This window comes from Salvelinus namaycush, chromosome 3 (genome assembly GCF_016432855.1).
Source record: "Salvelinus namaycush isolate Seneca chromosome 3, SaNama_1.0, whole genome shotgun sequence".
Lineage (NCBI taxonomy): Eukaryota > Metazoa > Chordata > Actinopteri > Salmoniformes > Salmonidae > Salvelinus > Salvelinus namaycush.
Window position 1 is genome coordinate 25,391,192 of NC_052309.1, and position 12,737 is coordinate 25,403,928.

The 12,737-nt window shown below is 41.5% G+C and overlaps 2 protein-coding genes across 2 annotated transcripts in view; both read right to left on the reverse strand.

Moving 5' to 3' along the window:
• The window catches only part of LOC120045119 (UDP-glucuronosyltransferase-like), a 29,318-nt gene extending 20,610 nt beyond the window's left edge, over positions 1–8,708 (reverse strand). Inside the window, exons 1-2 of the mRNA XM_038990011.1 lie at positions 7,754–8,708; positions 3,308–3,439 (exon numbers count right to left, since the gene is read on the reverse strand). Coding sequence (XP_038845939.1) covers positions 3,308–3,439; positions 7,754–8,650 — 1,029 coding nt within the window. The 5' untranslated portion in view covers positions 8,651–8,708. The remainder of the gene's footprint in view (positions 1–3,307; positions 3,440–7,753) is intronic.
• Positions 8,709–10,755: 2,047 nt separating this feature from the next.
• On the reverse strand, positions 10,756–11,916 carry LOC120045123 (UDP-glucuronosyltransferase 1A5-like). Its single transcript, XM_038990018.1, has 2 exons — positions 11,366–11,916; positions 10,756–10,963 (listed from the first exon to the last, which is right to left on the reverse strand). The coding sequence occupies exons 1-2, from the start codon at positions 11,914–11,916 to the stop codon at positions 10,756–10,758; spliced, it is 759 nt and encodes a 252-aa protein (XP_038845946.1).
• Between the last annotated feature and the right edge of the window lie 821 nt (positions 11,917–12,737).

The following is a 12,737-nucleotide window of genomic DNA, read 5'->3' on the forward strand; positions in this document are numbered from 1 at the left end:
TTATTACAAAAATGTGTGTGTGAGTATGATATATATATATATATAAAACATTTATTCTTATAAATCGGCCGATTAATCGGTATCGGCTTTTTTTGTCCTCCAATAATCGGTATCGGTGTTGAAAAATCATAATCGGTCCACCTCTAGTAGAAATCATTCCCAAAGTTCTAGACCTCAGCTGAATCTAGTAATGAATGTGGCTGCTGAACAAGTTGAGACTAAATGACTTGGTGCCATCTTAGATTATAAACTGTCATGGTGAAAACATATAGATTCAATGGCTGTAAATATGGGGAGAGGTCTGTCTGTAATAAAGAGATGCTCTGCTTTTTTTGACACCACAATCCACAAAGCAAGTCCTGCAGGCTCTAGTTTTATCTTATCTTGATTATTGTCCAGTCATATAGTCAAATGCTGAGAAAAAAGACCTAATGAAGCTGCAGCTGGCCCAGAGCAGAGCGGCACATCTTGCTCTTCAATGTAATCAGAGGGCTAATATTAGTACTATGCATGCCAGTCTGTCTTGGCTAAGAGTTGAGGGAAGACTGACTGCGTCACCTGTTTTTTATAAGAAACGTGTTGACTATGCAAACAATTTGGAATGTCCAACTTACACACAGCACTGACAACACTTATCCCACCAGACATGCCACCAGGGGTCTTTTCAGTCCCCAGGTCCAGAACAATTTCAAGGAAACGTACAGTATTATACAGAGCCATGAGTGCATGGAACGCCCTTCCATCTTATACAGCGCAAGTGAACAGCAAACCTGGTTTCAAAACACTAATAAAGCAACACCTCACGGCACAAGGCCTCTCCCCCATGTGACCTACTTGTTGTGTGTTTGTACTGACATGTATGTGTAACTGATAAATGCGTGCACACACACACTAAATGTCAATGTTTTAAATGTATGTAAAGTATTTTGTCTGTAATGTCTTTCATTATATGTTGGACCCCAGTAAGACTAGCTGTTGCCATGGCGCCAGCTAATGGGGATCCTAATAAAGCAAATAAAATGTTCCTGAGTGGTCGAGTTATATTTTTGACTACAATCTGCTCGGCAAGACTAGCAATGATTTAACAACCAATTTGACAGAGCTTGAAGAATTTTGAAAAGAACAATGGGCAAATATTGAACAATCCATGTATGCAAAGCTCTTAGAGACTTACCCCAAAAGACTGTAATCGCTGCCAAAGGTGATTCTGAAATGTATTGACTCAGGGGTGTGAATACTTAGATAAATTAGATATTTCTGTCTTTAACTTTAAATAAATTTAGCTAACATTTCTAAATCTTGTTTTCACTGTCATTATGGGGTATTGTGTGTAGATAGCTAAGAAAAAATATATTTTGAATTCAGGCTGTAAAACAAAATGTGAAATAAATCAAGGGGTATGAATACTTTATGAAGGCACTACAGATATTCTAAACAAAGTGTTTTGATAACTTTCAAGTGTAACAGTTTCATGTACAATAAATCCTCCTAATGCCTCGGGCCTTCTGCTCCTGATATGGCAAGGGGGTTCCCATAACACTGCTGAACAACAAATCCACCAGGTTTTGTAAGTAGCCTGTGAATTGAATTAAAATATTATCACTCAATAAACATACAGCGAGGAAAAATTAAATTTCTCTAGTTTGGAAGTAATTATACAAATAGAGTGACTAAGTACAGAATAGATTCAGGCCAGTGATGTTGACGTCGTTCCTATGCAACCAGGTGTGTAACGTTACATTGCTGAATGCTTGCTGACACGTATTTGTAGCATGTTCGCTAAAAAGACTGGTACTCAGGCTAGACAAATATAATCAATTTATTATTGCCCTAGAAAATGCACAATATACTTCTATGAGAACAGGCATGTTGTTTTAGCACTAGTAGCAGACGAAGCCCCCGAATGCTAGCTAACTAACCTAGCCATTGATCATAACTCCGAGTTCCATTACAGTAAAGGCAGAATGCCGCCTGGGCCAGAGTTATCAAGAGAAAACCCAAATAACATTCCTGTTCTCAAAAAAGTTGCTAGTTACATAACTTGCAAATCCAGGTTAGTTATATCTTTATCCTAATTTAAATTAATTAGCTAATAGGGAGCTTAACTAGCCAGTTCAAATTGAAACCTTATCGATAGCTAGCCGACTGTTACACATCCCATCAAATTGTACTGTCAGGTGCAACTATGCAAATATTTCTCTATGACATTACACATAAGGGAGAGGATATGTATTTAGCTAGTTACATCACAGTATCATAGCTAGCTAGCTACTCACCACACACGTCACAGTCATCTTTTCCTATGTAATCCATTCCTTGCAATATTGTTGAATGCATTAGAAGTTTACAAGTGTGCATGCGTTGCGGACATAATATGTCCACAACACATTGCAGCTGGGGGCGGACCACACCTTGCTGTCTCTGGGCAATTGGACATCATTGGCAAAAATGGGCATGTAAGTAATCTATACCCAACCCATCCATACTCGTTGTGACGCACTGACTTCCAAATCTCGTTTTGGACGAGACTCACTTTATGACCAAAATTATCCTCTTTACACATTGTAGTAAATTTTGACACTATAATGAATGTTTCTGATTCCTATCGATGCCCCATAGGCCATTTATAACCAGGGAAGTTGGTTCTAGGAGGCAGTTCCCCTTTAAATGGTGGAAGCCCTCAATGGAAATGTCTACAACAGAACAAGTTATTTCCATCTAGTGTTCTCTTTCATCTCTATGATTGACACTTAAGACTGAAACGGCAGTTTGTTTTGCCAAAATAAAGATGGGTATATATATGGGTATATATATATAAGTGATATTTTAAACATCTAACAACAATTAATTAGATGCATAAGTAATTCAATCAACATTGAACATTTCACAGAAAACAATACATTCGATTTAAAGGTTTTTAAAATCAGGTTAAAAATCATGTTTTTTACTATTTTGTTATGCAAATAAAATCATTAAAATTAATCTAATAGAAGGTTAATCAAAATTATCACTACTGTGCATGGTTCTCCCTTTATTGCAAAATGTTCAGTATGTTTCAGTAGTGACACATTTAGTGGGGTGGAAAGGAATTCAGGTAAATATTTCAAATATGCAATACAGATTGTGTCAGTAGTATATATGTCTACCTGACTGTATGTTGGAAGATGTGTGCTGAAAGTTTGGGAGACCCCCAATTTACACCACTTCTGTAGAACGACAGTGCACTACTTTTGGCCAGTTCTGGTCAAAAGTCGTGCACTATGTAGAAAATAGGGTACCATTTGGGATGTATTTGCGGTGTCCTTACCCTCTGAGGGATCCTGCTGAAGGCATCAAAGAACTGCTTGGCTCTCTCCTCTGGCATCTGGGAGACCAAAGAGCCCAGGGTGAAGACCACGAAGCCATCCTCTCCTGACTCATCCACAAACTCCTGCAGGTCCTGAAGAGGCACGGGGGAGGGAATGGTTAGTTAACAAGGACATTTTACATTTAACATTTTAGTCATCTAGCAGATGCGCTTATCCAGTGACTTAGTCATTGCATTCAACTACAGTGGCAAGAGAAACTATGTGAACCCTTTAGAATTACCTGGATTTCTGCATAAATTAGTCATAAAATTTGATCTGATCTTCAGCTTAGTCACAACAATAGACAAACACAATGTGCTTAAACTAATAACACACAAATTATTGTTTTTTTATTGTCTATATTGAATACATAATTTAAACATTCACAGTGTAGGTTGGAAAAACTATGTTATCCCCTAGGCTAATTTTCCAAAAGCTAATTGGAGTCAGATAACATGGAGTCCAATCAATGAGACGAGATTGGAAATGTTGGATAAAGCTGCCCTCTAAAAAACACTATAAAATCAAATTTGAGTTTGCTATTCACCAGAAGCATTGCCTGATGTGAACCATGCCTCGAACAAAATATCTCAGAAGACCTAAGATTAAGAATTGTTGACTTGCATAAAGCTGGAAAGGGTGACAAAAGTATCTCTAAAATCCTTGATGTTCATCAGTCCACGGTAAGACAAATTGTCTATAAATGGAGAAAGTTCAGCACTGTAGCTACTCTCCCTAGGAGTGGCCGTCCTGCAAAGATGACTGCAAGAGCACAGCACAGAATGCTCAATGAGGTTAAGAAGATTCGTTGAGTGTCAGCTAAAGACTAACAGAAATCTCTGGAACATGCTAACATCTCTGTTGACGAGTTTACGATATGTAAAACACTAAACAAGAATGCTGTTCATGGGAGGACACCACAGAAGAAGCCACTGCTGTCCAAAAAAAACATTGCTGCATGTCTTAAGTTCGCAAAAGAGCACCTGGATGTTCCACAGATCTTCTGGCAAAATATTCTGTTGACAGATTAAACTAAAGTTGGGTTGTTTAGAAGGAACACACAACACTATGTGTGGAGAAAAAAAGGCACAGCACATAAACCTCATCCCAACTGTAAAGTATGGTGGAGGGAGCATCATGGTTTGGGGCTGTTTTGCTTCGTCAGGGCCTGGACAGCTTGCTATCATCGACGGAAAAATGAATTCCCAAGTTTATCAAGACATTTTGCAGGAGAATGTAAGGCTATCTGTCCGCCAATTGAAGCTCAATAGAAGTTGGGTGATGCAACAGGACAACAACCCAAAAGACAGAAGTAAATCAACCACAGAATGGCTTGAACAGAAGAAAATACACCTTCTGGAGTGGCCCAGACAGAGTCCTGACCTCAACCCGATTTTAAAATGCTGTGGCATGACCTCGAGAGCGGTTCACACCAGACATCCTAAGAATATTGCTGAACTGAAACATTTTTGTAAAGATGAATGGTCCAAAATTCCGCCTGACCGTTGTGCAGGTCTGATCCGCAACTACAGAAAACATTTGGTTGAGTTTATTGCTGCCAAAGGAGGGTCAACTAGTTATTAAATCCAAGGGTTCACATACTTTTTCCACCCTACACTGTGAATGTTTACATGGTGTGTTCAATAAACACATGAAAACGTATAATTGTTTATTATTTTAAGCAGACTGTTTGTCTATTGTTGTGACTTAGATGAAGATCAAATCAAATTTGATGACCAATTTATGCAGAAATCCAGGTAATTCCAAAGGGTTCACATACTTTTTCTTGCCACTAAGTTTAGTGGGAAAGTACAACCACATATCATAGTTATGCTAGTAGATCCTTTGAAATATCTTCACACTATGCAATGGAATTGTATGTACACGGGCAGAAAACGGACAGCAACTGGTGTGTACTCTTACTCTGAAACGTTCGCTCATAGTAGCCATCAACATTTCACATTGGACAAAATAAAACATGTAGGGGACTAAATTATATAGTTGACATTGGACAATATGTCTTAACTTCCATACATCAGTGTTACAACAGTAGTTGGTCTGGTTAGTAAAACATTGGCTGAAGAAGAGTGAGGTTATGAAAGGAGGCCATGCTTTGAAAGCACACCCTGTAGTCATACAAGATAAAGGCATACTAAACCCCAACCCCCAACCCTACAGAAATATCCCTGCAGAGTTGTTTCCCTTCCTGAGGCTTGTAGGGTTGGAAGAACACCATAGGGCCCCTCAGTTCCTCTGTTAGATTATAATGGCCACAGTCCAGGAGGAAAGAACTGCTGTTCCTGGCTCAGGTTTCACTGGCTGCACAGAGCCAGTGTCCCACATGGCACCCCATTCCCTATATAGTGCACTACTTTTGATTAGAGAATATGGACCCGGTCAAAAGTTGTGCACTATATCGGGAAAATGGTGCCATTTGGGATACAACCAGAATGTTTAGAGAAGAGCGAGGAATACTCTCCCAACACTAATGTTGAGCAATACTTCTTTCTACAAAATATGAAGAACCACACCAATGCTTTCCCTGCACATCTGCTTTGTCATTTTTGCCTTCTCCAAGCTCAATGATTGGGTTAGAAAAACACATCTCAATTAAACTAGAACTGTTTTCAGAAACTCAATTTGAAAGTGTAATTACGCAGAATTTCTATTGGTGCGTTGATTCTTTTACGCCTTAAAACATTGTCAGGATAACTTATGTTTGGCATTATTTCTATAGTTAAATAAAGGTTAAATAAAAAAATCCATTATCAATGGGAGAGAGTGGGGTAAGTTGAGCCATTTCTCAGATTCAGCATCACTCTGTCAAGGGAAATATACTATTCTTTCTAACTATTCTTTCTAACTATGTTGTGTATATCGGGAAATAATCAGAATTAATTACAAATTTGAAAACATAGCTTGTCCAAAAAAGGTGGTCTCTTGGCACAACTTACCCCGGGTATGGGGTAAGTTGAACTGCAGGACAGGGTAAGTTAAGTTGCCCACAAATTTCTGTACTGAATGAAATATTATCACTACCTTTCCCAAACACAACATTGCAATCACAAACGCTTTTTTGTCGTTTAATCATTTTAAGCATCTATTAATACAGGCTTAACACCTAACAAACACTTTGCACTTTTTTGACCACTTTTAACATAGGCCAGGCCCTGTTACCTCTTATCCCAGCAATAATGCCTTGCATTATGCCTGGGAAGAAAACACATCAATTTGTTCAACCTGCCATTGGCTCAACCATTGGCTCAACTTACCCCAAGTTACAAGGATGTACTTTCATGCTAGGTCTATAAGCTCCTCACATTGAATATTATAGAGACCCCAACTGATGTATAGAACAATCTTAAAATAATCTACTTTGGTTTAGATACAGGCATCATGAAACCTCTAACACAATAAATTCAATTGGCTTGGGGAAAATTCATTTTTTTGGACCACTTTTTCCATGTGGTTTCTTCCTTCAGATTCATTAAATGATGACCTCTTTCCTAAATATTTGGTAAAATGCTTAATTTTGTGTGTGTGTTTGGGAGGAAAAGGGTGGCTCAACTTACTCCACTCTCCCCAACGCATGATACTTAGAATTGACAGGAAAGTAGCTGGTTCTCTAGTCTACACTATGTTTCTAGATCGGTTAACAGATTTCAAGGCAAATTAGGTTGGAATGCATGTTGTATAACGTGAGGAGGAGCTGAACATGGTAGATAAACATTGAGCTATGTCGAGTCAGTCCTCATGGAGGAAACACAGATCAGGTTACAGCCGGTCTCTAATTGAGTGTCTGACAACACCCAACACTGACTGTCTCTTTAAGAACAAAAAAAGTGATTCAGAGAACACGTTAGAACATAAAGATCTTGAAAAGGGATGTCCCAAATAAGAATTTGATATCTTGAAATATGTAAACAAGTTGAAAGTTTGCTGTATTTTATCCAGAGGAATCATTGCTGTGGTCTAACTGCCACTGCATTGAATCTATCCCTTAAAGGAAAATTCTACCCTAAAACTGTACTTAGTTATTTCTTGTTGATATAGTCCCCAAAATGATTTGCATGTCAGCAATCAAGTTTTCAAGATGTATAACTTTCAAAATACAGAAATACAGCTGGTCTGAGGCATTTAACGTCATATGATGCAAAACGCGCATATCGGCTGTATTTCTGTATTATGAAAGTTATATATCTTGAAAATGTGATTGCTTACATGCAAAGAAATTTGGGACTATATCAACAATGGACTAATGAAACAAATACCAAAATAGTTTTTGGGTGGAGTTTTCCTTTAAGGTTTCTGGACCTGGATCAATACAACATATAAGGTGCACAACTCCGCACAGTGGAAGTTTCTGCACAGTTGTTTGTTTTAAAACATTTTTACAAGAGACTCACCGGTGGCAGTGGAGCTCTTTTACCACAGTTGATGCCTCCTATGTTGACCATGTTGGGCATCCTGGGTTTGGGATATTCAAAGGAGTAGTCATACCTCAGCAACCAAATAGCACCGTGACCCAGCAGCTCCCTGTATGTCATGTCCTTCTCCAGATACCTACTGGTCAGCTTGTCAAAGCTGACAAACATTAAGGTACACAGGTAGCTCTCCAGACTGTACATCATCATGTTCTTCAACCTCCCTAGGAAGTCCATGTGGTCAGTGTTGCCTGAGTGGAAGCGTGGTACATAGGAGGGGGGAGTAGGGCACTGGGCAGCCCTGTCATCCAGCCCACAGGGGATCCCCCTCAGGAAGTACACTGCTGGGATGTTGAAGGAGTCAGCAATGATGGATCCACAGGGTAGGAAGGGATCCGTCAACATCAGCTGGAACCCTTCTCCTCTGAGGCGCTGCATCAGGGGTTCATCATACAGCAGACCCTCACAGCCTTTCACCTGCATGGTGGTGAAGTCAACCAGCCGCTGCACGTTCACAAATATATCCATTACCTCCGGCATCTTGAGAAACACGCCGTCCTTCAGTTTGTTGACGCTCTCGTCCAGCTGGGCCTTGCTGTAAGGGACCCTAAAAGTCTCAGTCCTGTAGTAGTCAGAGCCCTGGATGAGGATGGATGTCTCAGGGACCAGCACCACCATCTCATGGCCCCTGGCCGCCAGCTCCTTCACCAGCAGCTTCATGCTCAGCCAGTGGCTCCCATCTACAGGCATCACCAAGACCTTGTCCCCCTGGACGGTCCCCGGACACAGGGCCAGGCAGTACAGCAGGGACAGCAGACACTGCCCCATCTTCAGCCCCGTCCTCAGCCCCAGCACAGGAACATTCTCCCCCCAACCCATGCCTCTCTGCCTTTCAGCTCAGTAATGCGAGCTGTTGTGAGAATGACACTACCTCCCTGAGATCTGGCACTGAGTGCTACTGAGAGGGGGCTGGACCTCAGAGTAAACTGTGGGTGGGTGGGTTGGTGAGTGTCTCCCTGCTCATTCTCGGTCTGCCTCTGCGGGCAGGCTGTTATATAAGACCAGTTAGTCCTTCCTGTGGGCTAAAGTTTATCTGTAGGCTGAATGGTTCATGATTCCTTAAGATCAACTGAGAGAGGTACAAGATTGGCTCGCCAGTAATCTCTTGTGACAACCTTAACAGTGGGTTAGCTGAGTTGGTTCTAGGTGCCGAGATTAGCTAGCTAGTGACTTATAATGCAATAGTTTTTAAAGCAAAACTGTACCAGAGATACTTATGATCAGTTAAGATTTTTTTTAACAAGTACTGAAACAAGAAAAGTAAACGTGGCTAATTTAAATTGGCTGTTTTCTTGTTTGAAGTGTTTTCTTAGTTCTACAAAATAAACGATTTATTAATTTCCCATTGAGCAGCATGATAATGAAAAAAAAGTAGTGTGAAAGGTCATTACAGAGCATGTAATTCAAAGTTAACCCTTACCATGGGAGGAGTCATGGTGGTATTCTAATCCTAAAGCTCAGAGTATTACCTCATGTTTCGTGAGGAATCTAGATCATTAACTTCAGCTCCTCCCCTTTCTCCTCCCACCCAAAACACTGACATACTTTTCACATACTTTCACACACTTTCTCAAACACACATACACACACTCAAAAAGACCAGTGGCGTGCGAAGGCAGCTGTCTTGGGAAACAAACACTCACACGTCCAGTCCGGGGGAGATAACATCTAACATATGATATATAGAGCGGTATTTCACCTACGGTTAAAGCTAATATTACTATTGACAAACCACCTTTATCACAGTGACACAAATACATTACATTTGTCCTCCTATGTTAATGAAGAATCAAAGATTGGTTTCCTTGAACATCAACAAAAATACATCAGCATTGAAAGAATGCTGAGTGTTAAGCAATCAACAATATTTGAATTACAGTACATACTACAATACAATACAGTATACATTGCTAATCAACTATTTTAAATGTGAAGGACTGTAATCAATAATAACACTGTTATCCTGAGTACAGTCCCACCCACAGACTGAGCCTCTCTACACCACGTTCTATTTACTCCCTGAACAGGAACTGTTGAGGTGATCAACTAACTCACTATGATGGTTTCTAATGACGGAAGCTAAATATAAAAATTACTTTCAGTGCCCATCATTCTGGATATGATCAGACAGTTTACTGTTTGTTGTTACCATGTTTGTTTGTGTATCTGGAGTATCAGGGCTCTACAGTGTAAACAACTAGCTGAGGAATACAGCCAGACCCCCAGGGACAATACAACAGTCAATACAGCCAATGGCCATCTGTTTTCACTGAGATGATGGTTCTTCAACAGAGTTAAGAGAGACCACACAGAACATGCAATTAACCAACAGTCTAATTCAGAACACACATCTGTCCATGCCCTGAGGCCAGGCTGGAGATTCTATTCTGGACGGTTCTAAAGGTTGGGCCTCTGTCTGTTTTTTTTTTCCTAATGTGTGTACACAAACAGAAATAGATGATTGAGAAGAAGCGAAGAGGGCTAGAAGTATGGCTCATCTGATCAATAGACTGCGAATATGTCCCAAATGGCACCCTATTCCCTATATAGTGCACTACTTTTGAGCAGAGCCCTGTAGGGAATAGGGTGCCATTTAGGACACACTCTGTCACCCTCTGCAATAGTCCTAGACAGCATTATATTAACTGGCCTTTTTTATAGTGACAAAAAATAATCCGTTCAGACTATTGTCTTATTGACCTTAGGGCTCGATTCAATCCTTACCTCGGAAGTTCAGCTCGATTGAAATTGAAAGATCATTTCCGATTGTGCCGACATATGCAGCATTTACAGTGAATGCAGTCTACGTGAATGCGGGAACATTACAATCGCGCTGAACTTCTGCGATACGGATCGAATAGAGCCCTTGGTTACATGCACTGAATAAGAAGTCGCTCTGGATAAATGACAAATGTAAAATGTCTTTAGCTTATAGCTACCTCTGGCAGTTCATTTGGCTCCTCAAAGTTCAGTCCTCCGATCATCACCATATTAGGCATCAGAGGCCTGGGGAACTCGAAGGTAAAGTCGTTGCGCTCCAGCCACAGTGATGCCTTCTTCATCAGCTCTGGGATGGTGGTCTCTCTCCCCAGGATCTCTGAGGCGAGGACGTTGACATCAGAGTACAGGTACCTGCAGGACAAGGGTTTGAGGTCAGGGCAGCCATACTCAATAGGCGGACCGCGGACTGGATCTAGACCCAAAACGGGGTCAAAACGGACCGTGGGTCCTAACAAAAAATATATACAGTTTAGTGAAGGGAATTCGGTCTGGATTTTTTTCCTTCAATCCATGGCATAATGTGTAGAATTGCAGGAAACTAGCAATAAAACTGCAATTTGTTATCTGCCAACAAGAGGGGTGTGAACAGTTTGGGATCGCATGGGTTGCGAGGAGCGGGTTTGTTACTTCACTGATAAATGCCAATATCCATCCGGACCTTTGCCACCTAGGAAATTTGTCTGACCAGACCTTCTGAAATGCTATTTGAGTACCCCTGTTTTAGGGTTAGGGTTGACATTAGAGTACAAGTACCTGCAGGCCAGGGGGCGGAGCAACGCCCAAAGGAAGTTGACGCTCCTCTGCCTCAGGGTCATGTGATCAGTGAAGTGAGTAAAGCGTCCAGGAGTGTAGGAGGGGGGGCTGGGGCACTGGGAGGCCTCAAGGTCCGTTCCACAAGGCAGGCCATTCTGAATGTAGATGGCAGGCAGGGAGAGGAGTGCTCCTACAATCACGCCCAATGGCTCAAAGGGATCAGTCAGTATGCCATCAAACCCCTGCTCCCTCAGAGTCTGCATCATGTCCTGGTTGGATAGCAGGCTGTCACAATTGTTACGGGTGTAGTTCCTGAGAACCGTCAGGGTCTGGTAGTAGCTCCACATCCTGCTGATGTCGTTGGAGGTGTCGGAGGCCATGATGGTGTCCAGGTTGGCCCTCTGAATGGTCTGGAGCTGGGTCCGGGTGTAGGGCACGGGGTAGGTCAGTGTGATGGTGTGTTCCGATGGACCCAGAGAGCCACTTACCTCTGGAATCACCACCACCACCTGGTTTCCGCGACGACCCAGCTCCTCCACCAATGGTTTCATGCCCGTCCAATGGCTGCCGTCGGCTGGGATCACCAGGAGTTTACCGGCCCGGCAGGACACCACCAGACACAGAGAGAGGACCAGGCCTGCTGCTGCTCCCCTCAACCATACCCCTCCTCCAGCCATAACACAGCAGTACAGTACAGTCACACTGTAGGATAGACAGAACAGTATACACAGTTAGAGTAACAGAACTGTGCTTCCTAGCAGAGAACCAAGTGTTTAAATAGAAAAGGGTGTGTCCTTATCAGGGGCTGGCCTGATTCAAGACTTCACCACTAAACAAGCAAAAAGTTGTTTGACAGTTGTTCATTTCATTGGCCATAGTGCCAAACAACAATGAGCTGTGCATTCAGAAATGTGTTCACTACAACCGGGTGTCATGCTGTCAAATGGGAGCTGATGCAGGGTTTGAAGAGGGATCTGTCTGCACCAAGATGCAACGTCATACTCATTCTGTGCAATAGCATGCTGCACTACTCGACCTATAGTCATGCTGTATGTGAGAGAAAAGGCAACATCCAACTGGGCAGAAACTGGTTGAATCAAGTGTTTCAAATGAATTTGTCAACATATTGTGACGTGGAATCAAAGTGGAAAATACAATGGATTTTTTTTAAAGTAATGTTAAAAGAAAAAATGCTATTGCAACCTCTTTGCAATAAGGAATTGAGACCAAAAGCTTGAAGTTTCAAGTGTTTAATACAGTCAGCTGAGGGCATATATTTAGAAAGTTCACAAAACATCTTATACTCTTCCCTCCTTGTAGGTGTCACCTCCCCAGCCATACATTTTATGACCCCAATGAGTTTCCCTCCTTT